The sequence below is a fragment of the Magallana gigas genome, chromosome 7 (genome assembly GCF_963853765.1).
Source record: "Magallana gigas chromosome 7, xbMagGiga1.1, whole genome shotgun sequence".
NCBI lineage: Eukaryota > Metazoa > Mollusca > Bivalvia > Ostreida > Ostreidae > Magallana > Magallana gigas.
The window spans coordinates 32,521,584-32,548,236 of record NC_088859.1 but is presented as its reverse complement, the minus strand read 5'-3'; the positions used below and the strand labels follow the sequence as shown (position 1 = coordinate 32,548,236).

Genomic DNA, 26,653 nt, shown 5'->3' with positions numbered 1-26,653 from the left:
TTTTCTCTCAAGATTTTTTTCCTCTTGTATTTGTGTGCGTTATGTCTAGCTGTCAATTTTGATGTCACGTGACCCTGAAATTAGACATAAAAAGTGACCGATTTAATGATGCACTTATTACAATATTTATCAGTGCTGTTTGGTTTTATAGCGGGTTAGGCTCTAATTTTCAACGAAAAATACCGGTAATAAATACTGGGTTTATTCAAAATTTCTTATTCATTTCCTTGCTTATTTAAAAGTTGACCTATTCATAATTACTGATCTATTCATAATTAATTTTTTACAGAAAATTTATCAAGACCTCATCGGTGATATGTGAAATCATCATCCTGCAACGTTATGTCAGCCATTGCCGAGCTCTCATTCCGTGCTGTTATCACTGTTCAACTATTTTTTATTTTCGCATGGATATTTTACTATACAAGAGATTATACCTTTATTTCTGAACAACCATTCAGTGAGTATAATACTTTTACAATCATCTTGTTTTTCTTTATATATTATTTTTCTTCGCCACAATTGCATAATTATAACTATGATATTTTAATGTTTAACATTCAATATTCGAATATAAATGTACATGTATAATTTTATATAGTTAAAAAATTTATTAAAAATCTTTAGCGATCTAAAAAAATATTAAGGACTTGTAATATTTCTTAATTTTACAGCTAATGAATACATGTAAACAGTTACTAGTAGAAGCTAACAAAATCAACTAAATTAAATGTATTTTTTCGATAACGCTATTGTCAAATCCTACACTTCTTACTTCCAATATAGGTTGTGCAAATAAAAAGTTCATCCAAAGAACAGGAAAACGACGCATTAATTAGTATTTTAATATCTTATTGCATAGAGCTCAATTTTAAAATCTCTCGTTAACTAGATATAACTAGACAGTTAATTATTAAAATTCAATGATGGCATTGATAAAAAATTGATATACATTTAGGCATTTTCGATTATTTTGCATTATATGTGATACAGGTATAAGAAAAGTAGGTAAGGTAAAACCAATAAAAGCTCTGCCAAACACTGAGTAGACGATCCAATCTTTACTTTTTATTTAAGAGCTACCGAAATTCATTTGATGAAAAAAGTCACAAAAATTAGTCAAAATTTTCTTCTTTTTTTACCATTTTTTTTTTCGATACAGAAAGTTTTAATTTTAAAGTATAAATATGTTAAATGTTATCAATGATTATTAATTTTTATAAAAATTTGATATTTTTAAAACAATTACTCTAATATTCAGGTTTATAATAATCCAATCTTTGCTAGTCACTTCCTTAGTAAAATTCATCCTTATATATATATATAATTATTTCTTATATAATTACAAAGACAACAACATCATTGTTCATCTAAATGCTGGAAGGGCAGAAGAGAGAAACAAGATGTACATTTATGTAGAATCTGCAAAAACAGACGAGAGAAGTAAAAGCTACACCAATTCAGATTCTACTGAGACTGAAGAGAGAAAAAAGACGTATACCTTGCTAACTTCATACTTTGGTAACTTAGTTCATTTAAAAATGTCTTCAAAACATGGCTTCAAACTAATGATATAGTCAGTCAATATTTTATTATAAGAAAAAAATTGCTTATATTGAAACAGATGCATAAATGCATAAAATGTAGTTGGTACATCGTAATTGCATTTTGCAAACATTTCTTGTATATCATAAAACCTCATACACTTATTTATAAGTTGAGATCAAAAATTGAATGACGGAAACATTTCTAATTGTACTGTTGCAGAGTACAACTACACAACAACTACAGATAAAGCAGATGGTGCACTTAAAAAATGCCAACTAATTCCTTCCGGGTTAGGTATCATAATCACTCTATTTCCTTATCTATAACGACCAGCATGCAATGTAACACATCATAATTGAAAAATGAAATTGTATCCTAAGTAACAGCGATTTTTTTTTATCGTTAATATTATAACAATCTTAGAACTAGAAAATTACTTATAAAAGACAACCGAGAACATATGTTTGTTATGTTGAATAGATACAAAATATTTTTCCATGATTTTGCACATAATATCTTTAATATAGCTTATGTGAAAGCAAAGGTTTACTCTATTTTTTTTTTCAAATACACAATAGTTGGGAAATTAAAAGTCGATAAGACACCAAAGACCATGGAGGCCATTGAAAAGAAATATGAAACGATAAAGGACGGCAAATATAAGCCAAAAAACTGTACAGCTCGACAGAAAGTAGCCATACTCATTCCATTTCGTGATAGGGAAAGTCATTTAAGAATTTTTCTGAACCACATGCACACCTTTCTTATGAAGCAGCAACTTGAATATGGAATATATGTCGTGGAACAGGTAACAATACTTTCTTTTGGGAAATTCATGTTAATTTTTATATTATTTGTAGCTAAAAAAAAATGATCTGTTTTAAAAATCAGTTCATTATTTCCAATTTCCAACAACCAACAGCATACATGTAATTCTAAAGAAAAAAATTTACTACATGTATATTTCTTTTAAATCAGTGAGGGAGAGTCTTTATTAACCCCCCACCCCCCTCCGAAAGCTCAAGTGAGCTTTTCTGATCACATTTTGTCTGTCATCCGTCCGTCTGTCTGTAAACTTCTCACATTTTAAAACATCTTCATCAGAACCACTGGACTAATTTCAGCCAAACTTTGCACACAGCACCTTTAGGCAATGATGAATGAAAATTGTGGAACAATGGAACCACGCCCTTTTTGAATGGGAAATAATGAGGAATTATTGGAAATTGAAACTGATTTTAGAAATGTTCAAAATCTTCTTCTCAAGAAATATTTAGCTAGGAACGCTGAATATATATATATATATATATATATATATATATATATATATATATATATATATATATATAATTTTTAAAAATCTTCTCAGAAAATAATCAGCCAGAAAAGCTGAAACTTTTGTGGAAGCATCATCAAGTATCGTGAATTCAAAGGTTGGAAAGTCATAATCCCCGGGGGTAAGGTGGGGCCATAATGGGGAGGTATCAAATTTTTACAAAGGAATACTAGATGCTGTCATTAGACAGTAATACCCGCACCAAGTATTTACCCTAAATAACACTGTTTTGCACCAGTTTAATCAAAAATGAAGGCCACATGCAGGCTCCGGTAATACATTCAAAAATTATAATTTTCATAACTGAAGGATGAGATCCCTTCCCATATGATAATACACGTACATGAGCAGCACTATATGTGCAATTTGGGGTTGAACTGTTTGCAGTAAATTTTCAGTTAATCAGTAATCTTAACTTTTCATGTCATAGAAAGTATAATGGTCTATATAATTATTACAAACAAAATTAAGAATTAAATTATGCCCCCTCCCCGTGGCGGATGCCGGGTTTAGATTTGCTTTTGTGTGTCACATGTACATAATCGCGTGCACAGATTTAGAGAAGGGGTGGGATTATGTCCCCTCCCCGTGGCGGTTGCCGGTTTTAGATGCTTTTTGTGTCATTTTGCGTCAAATTGTATATAGATTATGCCCCCTTGGAGACACTCTGACATTCTAGAACTAGAAATGATAAAGTATTTTATCTTATTCATATGTAGTGTTTGATCCATGTAGGTAATTCCTAGCCTAATGATGACACTGCTTTGTTTAGGAGACTTTACAATTGCCCCAAATAGGCGAATTAACATGCATAACATAAAACATTTTGTTTATAAACCTTAAAAATTGAATTAAGCAATTTCCAAAATGTTAAATAAATGTGCATCAAGAGAGAAACAGCAATCAAGAAATGATTTAAAATTTACTACTGTACACATGTAAGAATGTATTAAGAAGACTGAATCCTTAGAACCAGGTTAGATGGGGGGGGGGGGGGGGGGGGGTGGATGTGGAGTATAAACATTTATAATTTGAATATTTTATTGTTATTTATTTTAATTTGTCATTGAATATTAGTTATTGGTCCCAAGGTAGAAATATGACCTCTGATCATATCTCAATAGATCATTTGTCAAGTATGCAAGGTGTAATGTAATTTTTAAGAATAACATTTTTTACCAGTTAATAAAAGTTTTTAGACACCCAAATTATATATTTTTTTAATTTTAATAGATCATTCGACAATTAAGGGGGGGGGGGGAGAGAACAGTTTATATTTGAGTTTGTTTGGGGGTGGAGGTTCCAAGTCATATATTTGGCAATTTTTAAATGTAATTTAAGATAAGACTAATCCATACTACAGTCATGAACATGAATAGTACAGAACAAAACACAAACTAATACATGTATATATACATAGGAAGTATTACAAAACACAGATGATTGATCTATTTCTGGGTTCTTAAATTGAATCATATATCATGTACATATTATATCATTGTTTCTTTGTTCAAGGCATTTCAGATGGTATGTAGGTCATGATCCCAAGTGCTCTTTCCTGAAATTATCAAATATCATAAAAACCATTGAGATCCCCACTTTAATCCAAAGATGTCATGGCGCATCAGATCATTATGGTATGTAAGTCATGACCCTAAGAGGTTATCCTGACCCCCTTAGAATCAGAAATTGTCAATTATCTTTAGATTATTGATGTTTGATGATCCTATCTCTACTTAATCTTTATTATTATAATAAGTCTCCCGAATGAAATTTGGAGACTATTGTTTTTGTACGGTTCTTAATACATGTATTATTATTCTTCGTCTTCTTCTTTTTCTTCTTTCCCGCTCTGAACTCGTTTCTCAGAGATGGCTGAACAGAATTTTACAAATTTAACTCTAGGATACAATAAGCCTGCATATTTAGTTGTGCATCCTGGGTTTGGTTTTTCTCATTTTGGGTTAGACAACCACTTTTCGAGGGGGGGGGGGAGGGGTCAAAAGGGTGTGGGGTCTTACATTGAACCTTGTAGGAAGAATAGTAGACTCTATTGTAAATGGTAACTTGAAAACAGACAAAGATTATTTTTTAGGGTTTTCATAATCATATATTGACCGTTACTGGCAATATATAGGGTTTATTAGATCTGACCCCTGGGGTCATCCCCACCCCCATGAGTTAGAAATTACCATATATCACAGAATCTGTCATAATCATGACCCCTAAGTTCTAGGATTTCTTTTAATCAAATGTTAAAACTCAATACTACATTTGATTGCTCTCAATATTTTAAAAACTTTAATTGAAATTCTAAACATCATTTTCAAGCAATTAATGAAATTTAGAGTTTTAGAAAGTTTCATGAAAATAGTAAACTGTTGTTTAAGCGAATATATTTGTCAATCTTCTTTTTAAAATCTATCGTAAGAGGTAAGAAAAATATTTCAGTTTTAGATAAATCATATCACTAACTTGTTGCAAGAAACTAGTATCAGTTCTATTATCTAAGTCAATACATAGATCAATCCAACCACACTTTGCAAAAGTTTTGTATCATGGTCGCCATCGTTGGAGAAAAAGCTTCAGATTTCTAGCACTAGCCTTTGTATTTTAGGAGTATAAAACTTTATTATATTATATCCAAAATCTGTTTTCTTCTTGTATTTGTATTACCGCAGTGTGGGTTTACCCATTCATCGAATGAATAAATTTAATCTGTAGAAATTCATCACAGCATAGACCGCCTACATATTCGATAGCATAAAAAGGGGCTTTATGGTATTTCCCTTTTTGCCTTTTAATCAACCCCATATAGGGAAACAACTTCTGCAAACTGTTAATTGGTCTATTCAAGTCAAAGTTAAAACCAAATTTCTGGTATAAACTGTTCATTGTCGTGCAGTTTCTTCCGTGTCAGTGCATTATTACCGGAAATTTCAACTTTAATTGATGAACAAAAAAACATTGTTTTGATTTCTTTTTTCCATAATGCATTACCTGAAATAATCATTTAGATTAATGCATGTATTGTTTATTTCTGAAGTCCTTAAAAGTAAGGAAATAACTTATATTAGGTTTTTAGAGAAAGAGAGAGAAAATATATTTTATTCTTGAGATTGATAAACAAGCTCATAAACGTTTCTTGAGAATTCGATATAACTTTTAAAATCCATTTACTAGCACCTTAAATTCGAGGCGATTAATTCATACAACTGCTATACGGTACAAACAAATTAGTTACCCAAAAAAAACCTACTTGATGCTATACCATTATATATGACGAAACCGTCTATTCTCTACTTTAACATGTCAGAACTCTAAACTTTATTAATGTTGAAAATCATTTATTCATTTTGTCTTAATCGTCAGCAACTTCCATATCATATCCATGTTACAATGTCAAGACCATGTTGAACTTCCGGAATAAAATAAAAAGCCAGGAAAAGTGTTTTAAATGATGTCACAATCGATTCAAATTTGCAAGATCCATATAATTTTTAAAAATTTGATTAAATGAAGTTTTTCTAAAAGAGTTGAAATAAAATATATAGAAATTGAAAATAAAGGGGAAGGAAAATCAAAAACATATTTTATTGAATTAAAAAATGTGGTTTAAAGGGGCATGGTCACGATTTAGGTCAAATTCTTTTTTTTTTTATTATTTACAATGATTTGGAAATGCATTAAATTTTCTAATTATCAAATGAAATTTGAGAGTCAGTCTTTAAGTTTTAAGCAAGAGACAGAGCCCACAAATCTGTCATGTAAACAAGGCTCGTGCCCTGTTTTTGTTTATATAGGTTCAATATACCAACAGAAACATTTTGTCGAGCTGATTTTTCTATCTTCTTATTCATTTAAAGCATAGATAAACAGTTTCTAACGTTTAACACATTCTAGGTCTAGAATTGAAATTGTCACTTGAACATTGAAAATGTAAACAAAAGCTTTGTTTACATGGCAAAGAATTGTAAGCTCTGAAACTCCTTTTTAACTCAACAAATGACACATAAATTTTGGTTGCCTATTAAGAATGCCTCACTAAAGCATTGTAAACATTAAAATCGGAAAAACAATTTTTGACTAAAATTGTGACCATGCCCTATTAAATCATCACGTGGTCATGTTGTTTTGAAAATAAACTACATAATAAAGCTATAATGCGCGTTTGAAGTTCGAGAAATCGGATTTACTGGCTGACATGATGTAGAACTCTTTCGTATTGAAAATAAAAATAAAAATCAATTATTTTAACGTCACACCATCTATTCCGGTTTGGTTTGTATATACGATGCTTTCAGCTAGTGCTCTGTAAAACGCTGGTTTATGCCTTTCTGTTGCTCAAGTACTCGACTGAACAAAATTGATAATGTTTAGGTTCACACGTCAATCCAAAGAATTAATGCATGTATGCATGAATATATGCATTTTTATCAAATATAGGACAGCTGTTAATTTGCTATCATTCAAAGTTGAAAATGACCTCGAGTAAATTTTTATTCCAAGTCAAGCTCTTCGCTAACTGAAAAAGTATGTTATAATTGTATCGGGATGTTTTAAGTATATTCTCTCAAGTCGGAATATTACATGTACCATGTCGAAAAAACGACGGCAGAAATTTTCTTCGATACTTAGCATTCGTTGACCCCGACTTCGCGACACCAACCTCCGCTTTACGTGCTCCGTCTGACGTTGGTTTATAATTTAGTGGAAAGTCAAAGGTGAAAGAACGGCCTCAAATCGTTATTGTTTCAAATTTTCCAGAACTTGTCATCTAGAGTGAATATCATGATTTGCTAATACTGATGATATATTGATAAAACCAAACCGGAATAGATGGTGCGACGTCATAGATTCAAGTTCTATGACAGCTAACATAGCGGCGGGAAATTTCAATTAAGGTGGAAAAAGTCAATCAAATAACATTATTTGATTATGAAAGATTTAATCATAAATAACCTGTACGTTTGTCAAATAAGCAAGAAATTTCCAGTTTGGGGATAAAAAATGAATATCTAAAAATTCAATTCAGTAAGTAACAACAAAAGCCCCTTCAGGATTCGAACTCGGGATGTACGGATCTCAAGCCCGACACTTTATCCACTCGGCATTGGAGTAAGTGACATGTTATTGTCGATAAAATCCTTTTAATAAAACGAAATGTCGTTTCGATCAGAGGTCAGCCATTTTGTGATGATGAGTTATTCCACCTTAAGCGATCGATTTTCTTGATTCATTGTCTCGGGGTTTTTATTGAAAATAAATACGATTTACAATTATACGAGTAGTAGATGATAATTAAATGATTTAATGTACAACATATTTTAGTTTCCTTCCCCTTTATTAACGACACATTACTAGCTTTGAATTCAGTAAAAGGCGGCATGAGTTTTACTGTGTATGACACTGATATCTAAAAGTTAGAAAAAGACTAAGACAACTAAGGGCATACGGGGATCGTCGATCAAAAAGGTATATAATTACCTTCTCAATCGAGGAATGTATAACTGCCCGTTTTCCTACCTTCCCTGTAAACTATAATATACATTACTTACCCCTAGTTACATGTACCAGATTGTGGCTCTGTCCCCGCTTGTACGCGGACGACATGGGGCTAAGCGTGACAGGCTTAAACACTTTTATAATTAATATTTTTTGCGTATTTCTTATAACTTTTGTATAACATTCCGACCACGCTCTCTTGCGTTTTTGGAAAATTAATGGAGACAACAAGGTAATGAAACATTCGCCAGTAAGAAATTGAAACATCGGATGAATATCAAAATGGTATCAGAAAGGAACATTCAGTGTCAATCACTCTGCCATAAAGAGTCTGGCGTCAGCTGTCTGTTTATTAATTAGAGAGTTGATAAGGCTTTAGAACTAGAGTGTATTTTGATGTATAGATTTGTTTTCATATACCAAAAAATTATTTTCCGTCCCAAGAGATATTAATGATTATATAATCATATAGGAAGTAAAAAAATGTACAATTATTTTTTTCGAATTCAGACTAAGGGTCTTGAATTCAATAGAGGTTTCCTGTTTAATGTTGGATATAAAGAAGCACTCAGAGACTCTGACTACGACTGCTTTGTGCTTCACGATGTGGATCTTCTCCCGGAAAACGACCACAATATCTACACCTGTCCTGTTGACCAACCAAAACATTTAGCTGTTGCCTCTGAGAAATGGCAATACAAGTAAGGGTTATGGGTTTTTTCTCAATTATATATCTTTTTATCTTTTGCAGATTCATCTGTTAATATGATGAAATATAACTAAACATGTATTTTTTTTTTTTACAAAACTTTATTTCAGTTTGCCATACACGTCCTATTTTGGTGGTGTTTCGGCCTTGACACGAGAACAATATGAAGCTGTCAATGGGTTTTCAAATGAATTCTTTGGTTGGGGTGGTGAGGATGATGATTTTTACAACAGGTTTGTGTTTTTTCTTCACATTATAAAATAGTCTTCTGCAAAAGAAGAATAACAGTATCGTAAAGAGGCTGAACACATGACAACAAAAATAAATCTAAAATTGGTTTACCAATCAAAGAGTAAAACACATATTTTACATTATAACATACTTTCGTTTTAAGATTCTTCGATACCAAAACTGTAAATTGTAAATCGTCAATATGATACATCAGGTGATGACTCCAACCCCTCCCCCTTTTCAAAAGCTTCAACTATGGCCTGGCCTGGGCAGTGAATTCCACAATTTAATTTTTGGACATAATGGACATAATACAATGTAACAATGCATGACTTTATCTCTCTCGACTGTGATAATACAGAAGAAAATATTTCAAATCAATATATTTTCATTATTTGGCCATATTTGACGGCCCTAGTGCCTAAACCACTTTTCCAGTGACCATGGATTTCACAATTTAGGTAGAGAAATTCATTACCATGCATTTAGTTTTTATTAAATATATATGGGGGTTGAGAAGAAGATTTTCTAAGATTTAATATATTTTACTATATTGCCATGGAAGCCCCAACCGAGGGTCTGAACCCCTGACCTCGGGGCCATTAATTTCACAATTCTGGTAGAGGACTTAATTGACATTATCACAATGAACTTATTTTCCCCCCACATGTGCGGTAATAAAGAAAAGGATTTTTCAAGTTTTGCACTCGTTTTGCATATTTGGCCCCGCCTATGAGACCCCGGGGTGGTAAAATCATGATTTTCATATTTTAGATTTCTCTTACCATATAGATACGTCCTTTTAAACATGTTACAACTGGCCTTCTAGTTTTCAAGAACAAAATAAAAATGTAAAATTGTAAACAAACGACGAACGAGGCACGATGACGGACGAAGACCAATTACAGTAGTTCACCTGAATGACTCCGTTGACCAAAAAAAAAAGTCAAAAGTGCACTGCCTCTATATTTATCAATGTGTTTCAACTATGGAGTTTAAAGAAAATTTGATAATAAATAACTCCTATCCATATTCCTGTCTTAGATAAAATTTTCGCTCGTTTGCTACAAATTTATTATAAATTATTCATTTCAGGCATTTTTTAGACGATTTCTTCAATTAGAATATACTTTTTAAATTTCTAAGAATGTGTATGACTACAATTCAGTTGTTAATATTTTCTTTAATGTCTATAATTGCTTTTGATAATTGTGTATGCATTTTCACTAGATATTGCATGCATGTGTTTGAAGATTTAAAGTTAGAATACACGTGTAAAAGTAAAAAAAAATATTTTACTATATTATCGGTTTGAAAATTGAAATATACAAATTTATCATTTTCTCCATAGATTGGACCGCTTGTACTCTGTACTAAAACTTTTATATATATATTCATATTTATTTATCATAATTTAGTTATGTAATCTGTTTTTGTAGTCCATGTTTACCTTGCAGAGTGGCGTGGTCTCAAATGTCAGTATACCGATCAATAAATGATGTTGGAAGATATTCTGCACTTCACCACAAACCTGCTGTAGCAAATCCAAAAAGGTGAGTTCGTATCTATCTATCTATCTATCTATCTATCTATCTATCTATCTATCTATCTATCTATCTATCTATCTCTATCTATCTATCTATCGGTACGAATATCTTCAGGTGGTACGTGATGTTTGTGTGCATTGTAATTAAAATTCTTTCACTAGTTTAGAGTTTTCAAATCTGACAATAAATAGCAAAAAAAATACGTTTTTGGAAAAGTAAAAGTTTTAAAACGCCAGCGGGATTCGAACTTATAACTTACAGATTCGAAGGGAAATTCCTAACCCACTGCGCCAAGCTGTTATTGTTCTATTCGGGGAAAGAAACTGTTTTTAAAATTACACTTGATTTTTTTGTTTCGATAATCAATACGTCACAATATGAAGTGTCCTATACCACCTTAATGATACAATAGCTTGTGCTTTTCACAAAAAATTGATTCTGTAGAAGTTAATATTACTTAAGCAATTTTGAAGTTATTTTCAGATCATTTTAACCATTTGTTTATTCTTCAGGATTGATATTATAAGTAAAGGAAAAGAGCGGATGTGGAAAGACGGACTGATCTCCCTTAAATATGGAATAATTCAGAAGACATATAAAAAACTATTCATACATATCATTGTAAAAATCGTTTGAGAACGATTTAAAAATTATTGTTTAAGAGTATAAAGTGATTTTAAAACATGAAGAACTAACCTCATGTGTATCATCTAATGGAGGTATATTTATATTATTCAACATATCAACACAGAAGAACCGGCTTTGGAATTTAAAAGGAATTGAAAAGGAAATGATCAGAGAATATTGTTTCAGCATCATACCGCATTACATCGACTTCAAAGATCAAGTAAACTATAAACAAGGATGGGTTGTTTAAAAAGGGGAAAAACGTGGAAAATGAAAACAAGTAATAGGAATAAATAGAAAGGAGAAGGCCATTTTTTAAAATCAAATTTAGCTCTGGAACTTTTGAAGAATGGGACTAATAAATAGTTCTACCTCGACGTATATGTGAAACAGAAGACGAATTGATAGATGTAAAACACTATATTTATGGAAGTATTCGCCACGTTTTATTTTCACGTATTTTGCCCTCTGTCTCCGGTGAATTTCAGTCTTGGCGAATTCAAAACTGTTCATAACACTTTTTTTCTATACCAATTATTCTCTTTCCATTATTATTGTTATGCTTGTCAAGTTGGTTGATAATATGATTTGAATTATCTTGAGTTATTATGATTAAATTGTTGAAACATCAAATAAATTCCTATCTTTAAAAGGGTTCTATGTTTAAAAGATATCTGAGAAATCCATTAGTTTATATGCACTGATTGAAAAGAAATATAATTATATAGAAATATTTTTATTGAACATTGTACGGCAAATGCAAGTTTTTGTCATAATTTTCATTTATCCTTATAAATAATTATTAACTGGTTTGTATTCTATAGCTACACTAATACATCTAGAATTGAATACATGACTGTACTTTGATGTTTTATATTGCGAAGATATATATACACTGTAATACTTCCTAAAATCAGATTTTTCGTTATATTTAATAGTCTTTTTACCAATAAATTGAACTTTATGCAGTGTTGATGAATCTTATGTTTGTTAATGATATGTTGTGTGCATTGTAATACTACTCACTTTTAATTACCTGATATTAATTAAAAATAGAAATTTAGAAGTCGGTGATTTTTTTTTTTAGGTTTTTCAAACTTTTGCCCTCAAACTAACTATAATACGATTTTTCAATAAAAAATATTGCTGAAATATGGTAAACTACGGCGGCGTGGAAGGGCCAAATGACAAAATAACAAATTCTTATTTGTTCGGACGAATTACGATTTGTTCGAACGAATAAGTTATTTGTTCGGACCGGACGAATTACGATTTGTTCGGACGAATTAGGATTTGTTCGGACGAAAAAGTTATTTGTTCGGACGAATTACGATTTGTTCGGACGAATTACGTATTTGTTCGAACAAATAAGTTATTTGTTCGGACGAATTAGGATTTGTTCGGACGAATAAATTATTTGTCCGGACGAATTAGGATTTGTTCGGACGAATTAGGATTTGTTTGGACGAATAAGTTATTTGTTCGGACGAATAAGTTATTTGTTCGGACGAATTAAGTGAGGAGTAATTTAGACTATCTGCTCTGGTAATGATGTAGATGAAAGAGGGGGGGGGGGGGTCAAGTCACCCCTTTCCTTCAAATGATAAATTGCTAATAATATAGACATAGGTGTTATATTATCTGACATGTATGCAATATCTGACATATTTTGCTGTCAAGCTCAATTTTCAAACTCTATCTATCTAAAGGATTGGAGTTATATTATCATGGTGCCATGGGTTACCGATAGTCTAAAACTAATGTTAACCCTAATGGTTGTCTCTTTAGTCAACTTTGAATCTATTTCATTTTTGAAATCAGACATAGCATCAAAAATCGTCGATACAAAATCAAAGTGAATCGTCATTATATGCAGTTTCTATCTATAAATAATCTGGATGCCGCATTCGACCGATGAAAATAGGCGTCAGATGTTTCCGATAGTATGATTCATAAACAACATTTTTGAAAAATGAGATACAACCTTTTGAAAATATTGTATAAAATTGTCAATTGTTTTGTAAGCTTTTATTTCACCTTAAATCGTCCAATTATTTAAATTTCCCCCAAAACTTGATTCAATCAGTTATGATCAATTGTAAGATTATTGATAACGTTTTCATTTGCGCTCCTAAGATTCCAAACAAAGGAAAATTTTACAAAGCCATATAATAATTTTAACATGTAAATACGTCATCAGAGGTGTATTTGACGGACGATAGGTATTTTTATCATTAAATTCAATGTTTATTATTTTTTTATATTATAGTTAGGATGTTGGGTTATTTTGCTGACTTTATATTATAAAGTATAAGTAAAAATTAGTTTGTTTTATAAGTCATTTAAGTAATTGTCCGATTATTACAATTCCACGAAGCATATCAGTTAACTTTGATCGTATACATGTATATGTATAAAGTTAAGGCGAAAGATAATTTCGTATGTCCAGTGTCCCAAGTAAACAGGAGATTGACTACATTTTCAATATAAACATCGACAATCGAAATCCACCTGCGGAATCATATAATTATGACTATTGGAAACATTTCTTCCGGCATTGCGCGAAAAAAAAACTTATAGTAACCAAAGAAAAAACCTGCGCTGCCTAGAGTTGGCATACATCTATACGCGGATCTAGAGCCGGGGTGGTCGGGGGGCCTTGGACCCCCAACCCGCAAACCAAAATTATCTCTCAGACCCCCCCCCCCCCTTTCACCCCCACCCCGGTAAAGTTTTGTTGATCCGCGTTTGATCATGTAAACTGATTAGACTTTTCACATTTATGTATCCATGATTATGACATCTCTCTCTCTCTCTCTCTCTCTCTCTCTCTCTCTCTCTCTCTCTCTCTCTCTCTCTCATACATGTACCACCATTAATAACTTATTCGTCCGAACGAATCCTAATTCGTCCGAACAAATAACTTATTTGTCCGAACAAATCCTAATTCGTCCGAACAAATCCTAATTCGTCCGAACAAATAACTTATTTGTCCGAACAAATCCTAATTTGTCCGAACAAATCCTAATTCGTCCGAACAAATAGCTAATTCGTCCGAACAAATAACTTATTTGTCCGAACAAATCCTAATTCGTCCGAACAAATAGCTAATTCGTCCGAACAAATAGCTAATTCGTCCGAACAAATCCTAATTCGTCCGAACAAATAGCTGATTCGTCCGAACAAATAACTTATTTGTCCGAACGAATTTAATTTGTCCGAACAAATCCGAATTCGTCCGAACAAATCCTAATTCGTCCGAACAAATAGCTAATTCGTCCGAACAAATAATTTATTCGTCCGAACAAATAATTTATTCGTCCGAACGAATAAGATTAATTTTTTTTTCATCTGGCCCTTCCACGCCGCCGTAGTAAACAAATCATATCTTTCTAAAAAAAAATTACCATAAAATCGTTAATTTGCAATGGGCAGATTTTGGATCTTATTGCCCTTTGTTTTTTATTAATTAGAAAGAACATTATCGATTTCTATAACTTTGTCTGAGTGAATTCAAAACGGGCGAAACCGTTTGCAAGTGTAGAAGGGCAAACATATATAATGAACCACATGCATGCATTGCTCATGAGGCAACAATAGAAAACGATATACGTTGTAGAACTGGTGACTATTTTTAATAAAACGGTGTTAAGATTATATGGTTGAAAGATAGACGCTTAATAATTTTTTCGGGCTGCTAGAGCCTATTTAAAAAAATTAAGCAGCCGTGTACATGTATCTGCAGAGCTATAATGCATATTCAAAGCAAATTGAGCTGTATTTTTTAGAATTATTTTTTTGCTGCAAAAACCTACTAGTAAGATGAATCTGCATAAAACTTAATGATAAATGAAATTGAAATTCAAAAGAATCATTAATTTCTTCAGAAGAACAATTTATCTTCTAAGCAATATATAGCAGATCAATTTTTGTACAGGACAACACTAATTCAATTTTGCTTCAAATTAAGACTCCTTTACGGTTTTTCAATGAAAATATGGCTAACAGAAGTTTAAAAACCATGATATTTCTGTCAATTTAGTAGGAAATTAGAACCCAATATGGGCAGTCGTTTATGTTATATGATTTTTTTTTGGTCATATATCATTTTTTAAGGTTTTTTTTTAAGAAACAAGAAATATTATTTTGGCCGAAATCATGATATTTTAGAGCCTAAAATTCGGTAGCAGCTGCTGTAGGTCTGTAATTCTCCTTCTAAAAAAATTGGATGGAGGACGAAAGAGCTACAGTGCCACCCATTGAAAAAAAAATGTTTTTTATCGTGCCCAAACACGTGCGCTAGTTTTAGACCAAATAACCTTATTTATAGGCAAGTTCTGTGAAAAAAATTAGTACCATTAGATTTTTCATGCAATTGATGCTACTGATATTGTTTCTTCACTTGCCTTTGACTTTCTCTGCAACACGCCACCCGGCCTCGGAAAATGAAGTATGTTAAATTCACATCGAGATCGAGAGTCGCCGTATTAACATGCAAACTGCACTACTTCATTTTACAGGTTTTTTGAAAGTGTTTTAAAGAATATCACAGAAAAGTAAGGAGGCAAAATAAGATTTTCCAATTTTATTGAGTTTCACATTTTAGTTTCATTTTCTTGTTGAAATATCATTGTATCATAATTAATTAATGCGAGGGACAATCAAGAGGTATATTTTACTCTACAGATTTAAAAAATATATTGAGGTTTTTTTTCAGAAATATTTTGGTTGAAATGTTTTGAAATGTTTGGTCGGCAGACAAAACAAGGTTTCTGGTTTCAGATAGAAAATACTAAAAAAAATATATAAAATAATTGAAAGCAGACAGTGGTCTCTCTTAGGTAATCATATTTCAACCAAGATTCTTTATCCATCCATCAAATGATAAATGGTGTGTCGAGCCACCTTAATTAAGCTAAACCTAATATGAATAAAACTATATTTTTTTAATATTCAAAAAAGAACTTATTCGAATTATAAATGGTATTGGTGTTTTGCATTGGATTTGCAAGAAAAGCGTTAACAAATTGAATTCAACGATAAGTATTAAGTACCGATTATGTACCGAGCATGGGATATTCGTGTTGGTATCAATATAACTCAATTTTTTTGTTACTACAGTGTCAAATAGTTTTCCATACTACCAATTATTTTAGAAAGATATGAACTTTCTCCTATTTACACCACCAGCAGAAACGGTCTTCTTTCAAAGTTAGAAATATTCAAAGTAAAAAAAATAATTTATTTTTGGGCAAACGATAAAATAACCCAAAATGCATCATGGGAATGTTTATAAAAGGAAATCCAAAAGGTTATTCAACCTGCATGCTATGCATCGATTGAAAACAAAGCAATCTTCAGAAATAATAGCGAACAAAACGTACACAGGTATATTTATGAGTTGCCTGAACATTACGACCTTTATTTATAGCGATTTCTAAGCCGTAATACAACCATACCCGTCTCGATGTCAGGAGTGAATTTTAATATGAGGCGAAATAACGGGATACCCTTTTATGTTTTTGTTTTGGCAACAAACTTTGTACATAATTTTTTTCATTGAAATTTGGCTTAAATTGATTGGGAAAACTACTGCAATGCCTATTATCATACATATACTTAGCATAACCATCGTTTAAAATCCCTCTGAGACTCTGCAAACGACTTTTTTGTGTTTCACGATGTGTATCTTCTCGTGAGAAACTATCACAACTTCAATTCTTGGCACGTTGACAAACCAAGCATTTTGCTGTCGCCTATAAGAACTGATTTATCAATAATGATTTATCTTTTGCAAATGCAAATGCATTTGTTTGTTTTTTTTTGATGAAATGAAATATAAAGCAAAAATGTATGTGTTATTTTTTCAAAACACTTGACTTTAGATTGCCATACACGTCCTATTTCGGTTGTGTTTCGGCCTTGACACAAGAACAGTATGAAGCAATCAATGATATTACTAATGAATTCTTTGGTTGGGGCGGTTGGAATGAATGATGGTTAGACAACAGATTTATGTCTTTCCTCCAAACATCTTTTAGAAACGAAAAACAAGAGACTCATGAGCCAATTTTCACACGGGTAACAATAAAGCCATAAAAATCAGCTATTTAGACAATGTAGAATATCATGTATTTAAAAAATCAATTTTCTCTCCAAATATTCTTAAGTTAAATATAAAACCCTTTTGTAATAGTATGTTAAACATTGAACCTCTTTTGTAAAAGGGGAATTTTATAGTCATATCAAATATTAAGCTTTGTAGTTTTCAATAACATACTCAACAATTGTTCAAATACATATATAAATCTACACCAAACTTTGATTCCCTTGTTGGTCCCAAGATTTGTCCAGTGGCACATTTTGCAAAATTGAGATTCACCAAAATGCCAATGCACTTGCTTATGAGTAATGCCATACATTTATTTTTTTTTGCCATACAGTTTTTGAGAATGATTTGATTTTTATTTTAAATGTAAAATATGATCAACACCACCCCCGACCCGATTTATACCAATGAAGATCATGCTTTTGACAAACTTGAATCAAAACTACACAATTGCAAGGATGCTATTATTAAGGTCTTCCGTTTCGAACGGAAGACCTTATTACTTTTCGGAAAAAATTTCAGATTTCTTATTTTTTTTCTTCTACACTAGACAAAATTGCTGACGCACCATCTAAAATAAAATAATATTTACAACCTAAAAAAATTTAAAGATGTATTTAATGTTTAAATAGGTCACCTTAATTATTAGTAAGACATTTAAATGCTCAAATCGTGCTCACACTTCTTTTGGAAAGATAAATCTTTACTTTCTTTTTTTGTGATCTTATTATTGATGCATGCATTACTAAAACCTCACAAAAAACCGACGGAGTATGGCGCGTTTTACCACAGAAGAGCGTGGCAGGGCAGTTGGTATGGTCTCTGCATGATGCTCCTTTAGTGATGTTAGAAAAAATGTTAATAATTTAACGATTACCGGTAATTTTAGCTTAAACATGACACAGCATGCTTATCAAATAAAAACAATGTCGTTTTAGGTAGCCACAGTGTTTAAAAGGCACCACATGCCAATTGCAAGGTTGTAATCTGTACAAAGAAATCTGTACAAACCGGAAGTGTGAGGGACCGAGCAAGAATTCCAAAGCGCCACGTAAATACTAGGCGACAAGACAGACACATCCCATTTATCTGAGCAAATGGAGCCCACATCTGATATTGATATGTGAATCACATAATGGGGGGGTACCAATGATTCATAAACAGTACTCAAAGCAACGGGTCAATAAGTATGTAACAAAGAATGTTTCATCTTCTGTATTATTATAAACTGTTAAAATAATATACTCAATCTTTTTTGCGTTCAGATCTAAAACTATCAAAGAAATAGCAAGAGGTGCGTTAGCAATTTTGCCTAGTGTATATGCCAACTTTAACCATTAATATCTTGTGCATCTGTTCACTGATTCTTTTGAAATTTTCTGGTCTGATAACATGCTCCGCGATAAATACGTTCCATATTTCACTTTATGAAGGTCCAGTCCGATTTTGAACGACCCTTTTTGTCAGATTGGTTTAGTTTTAACAGTGACTGACAGTCTTAAAGATTGGCTGGTTTTGAAGTAACTGCAGGTAAAAAGCTCCCGGTCTGAAAAAATTCGAATGGACGACCTAGGAGCTACAGTGCCTCCCATACTAAAAAACTGTAACTTATGGTGCCCAAAAATTGCGCTAGTTTTAGATTGATTAACATTATTTCCGAACACAATACAAATATTTGATTCTCAAAAATGTCTAGGACATTTTAATAAATAAAAGGAGGCGGTATAGGTGTTGCAATATAGATTTGAAAATGCACAAAAAATGTTTTTTTCGTTTTTAGTTTTCAACCTAATAACAGTTTGGTATAAGATGTATTTTAAAAGCTATCGATCTCACCGAGACCTTTCATTCGGTATGAAGAAAAAGGGTCTGGTCCCTATTTTTAGGGGGTTAGAGGCTTCAAAACTTTGTTTGTCAATAACTTGTAAAGGGATAGAAATTTCTAATGCATTATTAGAACAAAGTTGTTAAGAAACTAATTTTCCATCCGCAGTATCGAATTTGATGGTTTTGTAATATATAGTAAGTTTTTGCAGAAACTGTGAATTTGGTTTTTTTGGCCCAGTTTCGTGGGATTTTTACGTTTAAGCAGTTATGAAAGGGCTGCGCTAACTGATGCATGCAGCGCGTGAAGATGATTGAACATAAAATTCCCGAATCTTCTATTGATATGTACATTTTCATTTGATAAAAATGAACCTCTTTGACTTTGTTTTAGTTGTTTGTTTCAAAACTGTGCCTCTCTCTATATATATTAGAATGCATTCCAAGACTTAGGTAAATGATCGATGGTGGAGTCGCTAGCTGTGTATAGGTTGTCGCCCAGACGATAGTACATGTGCTTGTAGATGTTGAAACGCTCCACTGTTTTACAGTAACGAAGACATCTTGAATTATTTCATTATAGGAAGTTGAATTAATAAAATGGTTCAAATAGTAATTAGAAAACAGGTAATCAATACTACGGTATTATAGGAAAAAGACATAACAACAACTGTGATTTAGATCCAATCAAGTGATACTGTTTTAGAAATAAACGAATTGGTACCGATCTGTTTACACATGAAATACGATGAACACGATAAATCACACTTCCGACCATGCCAAGCTGAAGAGTTTACAAGATAGTTACGCGAACAAACACAATTAATACAAATTTTACATATTAGTACCAGACAATCCCCGAACAATTGATAAAAAATGACTTACCAAGCCCTTAGAGCCTAGAGTCATATGCCCAAGATATTTTCATTCAATCTTAGAGACTAAAATACGTGTATCAGCTTAGAAGGCTTTATGCATTATTAGGAATATAATAACACAATATACCGATAGTATATCAATCAACTCTATTATATATGGCTCCAGTGCAATCGTATTCCATAAAGAAATCATCACGAAACAAACTTTTGTGTATGTCGAAAGTATTTGTCTTTTATATTAAGGGTATATACATCTAACATTGTATAATGGTCAGATATCAATTAAGTATTACCTAGCTGCGACAGAAGACCTAGTCGTTGCTTTGCATCGTGCTCGTTTCTAGTTGAAGTTACAGCTTTTCAAGGCAATTGGGCTTTTTGAATAGAAAGTTTTTAAAGATTTTTCTACATTTTCCTATGAAAAAATCGATTCTCATATTTCCCCTGCCTTATCCCAAAAGGATCAAAATTTTGGCAAACTACACTACTTAAGGGTAATTTTACATAAGTTACAGCTTTTGGCCAATTCCTTTTTGAGAACAAATTTTTACCGATTTTTTTCTATAAATTCCTATGTGAATTATAAAATCTCCATTGTGGCCCAACACCTTTCCTCATAGATCATGTTTAAACAAACTTTAATCTTCACTACCTGTAAATGTTTTCACACAAGTCATAGATTTACCGGCGAAATTATTTTTAAACAAAGGTATTTCAAAAATATCAACAATTTTTCAACAATTCTTAATTATTTTTGAAAAAGGGTGTGGCCCTCCATATTAATAAATTTGAATTTCTTTTACATCATAAATGTTCTGTTTCAAGTCTAAATATTATTTAAATTGGCCCAATTGTTCTTATAAAAATAACAAAAATATGAAAAGTTTACCGACAGACCGACAAAAAGACATGCTAACACACAAACTGACGAATGTCCGACAAAAAATGACCATAAAAAATAACTTGAGCTTAAAACTCAGGTGTCTGAAAAGGTAGGAGCGAAGAGGTTTATATCATTTGTAGCGCACAAACTGTTGCAGCTGTGATCTTTTACTTTGGGCCTCAACGGTTCTGACAGTTATAATATATATGTATAAGGCATTTCTAAATTTCGATCATATTTGATGCTTCTAAACACACTCATTCAATTTAGCATGTTCCTTAAAAATCCCTAACTTTACCTTATCTGTGATACACTTTGCATTGCACTATATGCATGTAAATGACCCCATCAAACTTTTGCAGATGACGTTAAGTCTTGCGTCGTTGTTTTTATTGAACTGCAATTGATAATGCTTGGGGCTTGCAGTTTTTTTTTTATATCTCTAATCAACAGTCCTGTAAATGCGGTGTGTGCTTTTTACATTTAGGAGCTTTCAAAAATGTTTTTAAAGATCCATCAGGAAATCTAAGGTAAGATTTGGTTTGACCAAACATGCGACTGATACGGTGGTTTTTATAGAAATCTGTTTAGCAATATTAATTATAGTTAAGTTATTATATAGTTAACGAACATTATTTTAAAAGAATGATTAGCAAAGTTACCTACCTTCGTAGTGTGCTTATGTAATAAATAAGTAAAGTGTTATTTGATTTACGAAGTAAAATGTTTTAGGGAAATACAAGTTTTTTGCCCATTCGTTTGACATGCACCTGTTTCTATGTGCTTGATATTGGAATAAGGACGCATTAATCGCCATCTTGGTTCAATTTCTTCCAAATAAGGTGAAAACTATGTATATATACTATTCATTGAGAAATGACCCTTGCTATCATTAACGCAAATTAACTTTCAATTGTAAATCACAAATTTTAAGAGTTTAGAACAGTCAAACATCAGCGAGATTAACAACAACAAAAAAGTCAGCCATTTTGTATTTTTGCTGAAAATAGTTTAATCAATAATCATCTTCTATATATTTTTTTAACGGTTAAAGAAGTTTATGGAAGTTGTTAATTAATATGTAAATACAAAAATAAAAGAAGTGTCTAGGACTTTAAAATGACTTTGGATTGATTTTGAATAGTGCCGCAAAATCTTTATTGCTTATTTAATCAACAGGTTGACTCCTATTTTTTTGAAACCGTTTCTTTTGTATAGCTAGCTTAAATAAGATGTCATTTTCAAAATTATATATTGTACAAAGGCCAAAGATATGTAAATGCATAAGCAAGAAATGCACTTTGTAAAAACCACGCAGAGCATTTCCTTATTTAAGAATCTTCAAAATTATTCAAAGGTATCCCACTCCTCACAGTTGTTGTGTAAAGAAATTCTTGAAAAGCATATCATTACAATCTGCAGACAAAACTATGGAACGCCATAGCTGCCTGAAGGTCAATTTCATATTATTTAAATTGGAATATCTTTTATATGCAATAGTAATAACATTATATGCAGTTGAAACATCATGAAATGCAGTGCTAACATCATTATATCCTGTAATTTCTCCATCATATCCAGGGATAAAATCTTTATATGAAGTGCTAACATTAGTACGTTATTCGTAAGATCATTATGTGAAGTGGTTTATTCATTATATGCTATGAATAAATCTTTATATGATATGATAAACTCATTTCATACAGAGCTAAACTCATAATGAACTATTGTTCAATCGCTATGTCATGTGGTACACTCTTCATGTGCAGTTGCAAAATCCTTTTATGCAGTGCAACTTCTTGACATTAGGTGATAAGTTCATTATATGCAATACTAACATCATGTTATGGCGTGTTAAAATCATTATGTACATTTGTATGGATGTAAACCTTTGTGTATCGTGGTGAAAGCTTTACGTGCAATTGTAAATCCTTTATATGATGTGAAAAAAATTTAAAACACCGTTTTTTAAATTCGGAGGTTGTTTTATCCTCTGTATAAAATTTAAGCTCACCGGGCATATATTTTTAGGTCACTTGAGTAAACTCAGGTGACCTTTTGCTATTCGTTTTCGTCCGTCGTCGTGCAATGTGCGTCGTGCGTTTACAATTTTACATTTTCAACTTCTTCTTAAAAACAACACGGCCTTATAGTAAAAATGTATTAAATCTTAGAAAATCTTCTTCTCTACTCCCATATCTATTTGTTAAAGCTAGATACATAATTATGATGTCCATGAGGCCCTCTACCAAAATTGTGAAATTCAAGACCCCTGGGTCAGGGGTTCAAGCTCTAGGGTGGGGCCAATATGGCCATATAGTAAATATGTATTAAATCTTAGAAAATCTTCTTCTCTACTCCCATAAATATTTGTTAAAAACTAAATGCATGACTATGATGTTCATGAGGCCCTCCACCAAAATTGTGAAATACATGATTCCTGGGTCAGGGGTTCAGGCTTTATGGTGGGGCCAATATGGCCATATAGTTAAAATGTATTAAATCTTAGATAATCTTCTTCTCTACTCCCATGTATATTTGTTAAAAAGCCTAAATGCATAATTATGATGTCCATGAGGCCCTCTACCAAAATTGTGAAATTCAAGACCCCTGGGTCTGGGGTTCAAGCTCTAGGGTGGGCCCAATATGGCCATGTAGTAAAAATGTATTAAATCTTGGAAAATCTTCTTCTCTACTCCCAAATACATGTATATTTGTTAAAAACTAAATGCATGATTATGATGTCCATGAGGCCCTCCACCGAAATTGTGAAATTCATGATCTCTGGGTCAGGGGTTCAGGCTTTGTGGTGGGGCCAATATGGCCATATAGTTAAAATGTATTAAATCTTAGAAAATCTTCTCTACTCCCATATATATTTGTTAAAAATTAAATGCCTGGTTATAATGTCCATGAAGCCCTCTACCAAAATTGTGAAAATTATGACCCCTTTATTAGGGGTTCAGGCTTTAGGGTGGGCCCAATATGGCCATATTGTAAAAATGCTTTCAATCTTAAAGGATTTTCTTCTCTACTCCCATACATGTGGGCAAAAAACTGAATACACGGGTATGATGTCCACTAACTCCTTTACTGAATACTGAAGTTTTTCGAAGGTGTGAGGGAAGTGGGTCCGAGGCAAAATTTTTGTAAGTTTTTGGAAATTTAAGAAATTAGAATTTTCCTGGGGTAGGGTTCTCCCCCACCCCCCGTTCTAGACCCCCATGCATTAAACAAATTGTAAAATGGTTACACTGAAAAATGTGAGTGCTTTCATGGCATATCCGATCTTTAGAGTTTATCTCATAATATCAATCATTGAACCCATTTTATGTGAAAAATCGAATGTATTAATTAGTAGAGTATGCTTTTAATTTAAGAGTAAAAGAAATTACAAAAAATGAAGCAAATGTTTTAAAATCAAAGTCGAAAGACCTTTGTTTCAATGTACCAGGTAGGTGCTTCTCCTCGCTGATCAATGCCTCCAACACAAAAGGAATTAGACAAATTTTCATTCATAGACATAACAAAAATTCGTTTTAATTTTTTTAAAAATTTATTTGATTTTTAAGAAATAATAAAGAAATTGGTTGGGCTTAACCTCTTTTTATGGTTGTTTTCATCCACTGTATAAAATTTTAGCTCACCGGGAATGTATTTTTGTATTTTAAATCCTACAAAGAAGGAGTTGCAGTTCCTGTGCTATTTTCCATAAAGCTGTTGCAGATATCTTCATATCATTTTTATAAGACCATTTTATACGCAGATCCAGAAAATTTTTTCGGAGGAGGGGGGGGGGGCGTTGAATACTGAAGTTTGCCGAAGGTGTGAGGGAAGGGGGTCAGAGGCAAATTTTTGGTAAGTTTTTGGAAATGTAAGAAATTTAAATTTTCCTGGGGTAGGTTTCTCCCCTGCGACTCCCACCCCTGTTCTAGACGCCCATACATTAAACAAATTGTAAAATCGTTACACTGAAAAATGTGACTGGCATATCTGATTTTTGTTTCAAAGAGACATATTTTTAAAAATTAGACTTTGAAAAAAAAAACCTCCGAAGTTAAAAAACGGTGTTTTAAATCTTCGCAAACTTCATTGTGTGTAGTATAGCGAGTTGTTACGCAGGAAGGCCGAATAATCACCGAGACTAACTGCTTGGTATTTTTTTAAATTGATTTTTGATCGCACGAAAAGGTAATACCCCTATTTCGATGGTTTTGAAAATAATTTCGGGATAAATTAGTTTCAAAACGCTTGTCTTTGTTATATTTTACATGTGTGCTGATTTTTTTCAACGTTACCGACTTTGTTTACATTATAAACATGAATTTATTGTAAACATCTGCTGCTGAACGAGGGATTGTAAAACAAAGTAACGCATCAATTGATAAAGTTAATGAGTTTTTTTTTGTAAAATGTGTCGTTTTCAAAAAAATATGTACATATTGTTCGACACCGTTAAAAGCAAGCTGTGCAATAATGTATGAATCAGCGATGTACGGAAAAGTTTGTTCCAAGCGCCACGGTTTATATGTGATTTAAATAACAATCAAGAGCAAAGTAACTCAATTTAAACGTTTTTGAAGAGACAAAATTAGATTTATAAATTAAGCTCCGAATAATTACATGTATATTTAAAAAACGCTATCAAATAGAAATCAAATTGTTCTATGTTAACATCAAGATACATAAAGTGATCTACCTAACTGTATGGGCGGATCTAGAAACAGAGGAGATATTAAATTAATACAAAGTACAATCATTTTTTGAAATTTATTTTAATTACTTTTAAAATTAAACGCGTACTCTACTAAAAATTCTTTCGATTTATCACACATCGATGTATCAAGAACAGAGACACAAATATTTTCTCTCTCTCTCTCTCTCTCTCTCTCTCTCTCTCTCTCTCTCTCTCTCTCTCTCTCTCTCTCTCTCTCTCTCTCTCTCTCTCTCTCTCTCTCTCTCTCTCTCTCTCTCTCTCTCTCTCTCTCTCTCTCTCTCTCTCCACACCTCACAACCTTATTAGCATAATTGGAGCATTTCTGATTTTTATATTTACGAAAAGCTAAAAAAAACCCGAGAACTCCTAAATACGTCATTCACGGGATTTTAACGAGACCAGTTGAAGACTCTTACAAATCGAGAGAGGAGATTAGATCGAAAAAGTAAGTAAAAGTTTATGTTTATTCTATCAGCAAGCTTTTCAAATTATTTAAAGTTGCAGAACAATTGTTTATTAATGTCAATTCGAAGTTTTGGGTGATTAGCCTTATCTCGTTCAGCATAAATATTGTTCAGCATGAAACCGTCTGAACAGCAGTTTTCGATTTTGTTAACAGTCTGAAACGTGCTAGGGGGTAGCCATGAATCGGTAAGAACATGCTCACTTAAATTAGTTAAACTAGATAAAAACCTTTTTAAAAACCTTCAATGCAATAATTTCACTGCAAGTGTTACCA

General features: G+C 32.2%; 2 protein-coding genes across 3 annotated transcripts in view; both read left to right on the top strand.

The window, feature by feature from the left end:
* The first annotated feature begins 116 nt into the window (after positions 1–116).
* On the top strand, positions 117–12,304 carry LOC105346666 (beta-1,4-galactosyltransferase 4). Its single transcript, XM_034457893.2, has 9 exons — positions 117–185; positions 290–460; positions 1,351–1,521; positions 1,768–1,842; positions 2,127–2,356; positions 8,900–9,090; positions 9,209–9,331; positions 10,787–10,882; positions 11,389–12,304. Exons 2-9 carry the CDS (start codon positions 343–345, stop codon positions 11,510–11,512), a joined length of 1,128 nt encoding a protein of 375 aa, XP_034313784.2. The 5' UTR covers positions 117–185; positions 290–342; the 3' UTR covers positions 11,513–12,304.
* Positions 12,305–21,641: 9,337 nt separating this feature from the next.
* LOC105341851 (beta-1,4-galactosyltransferase 4) overlaps positions 21,642–26,653 on the top strand; it is a 34,836-nt gene continuing 29,824 nt past the window's right edge. For both annotated transcript variants that reach the window (XR_004598392.2, XM_034457888.2), the window contains exons 1-2: positions 21,642–21,727; positions 21,930–22,039. The gene's annotated coding sequence lies outside the window, so the exon portion shown is untranslated. The remainder of the gene's footprint in view (positions 21,728–21,929; positions 22,040–26,653) is intronic.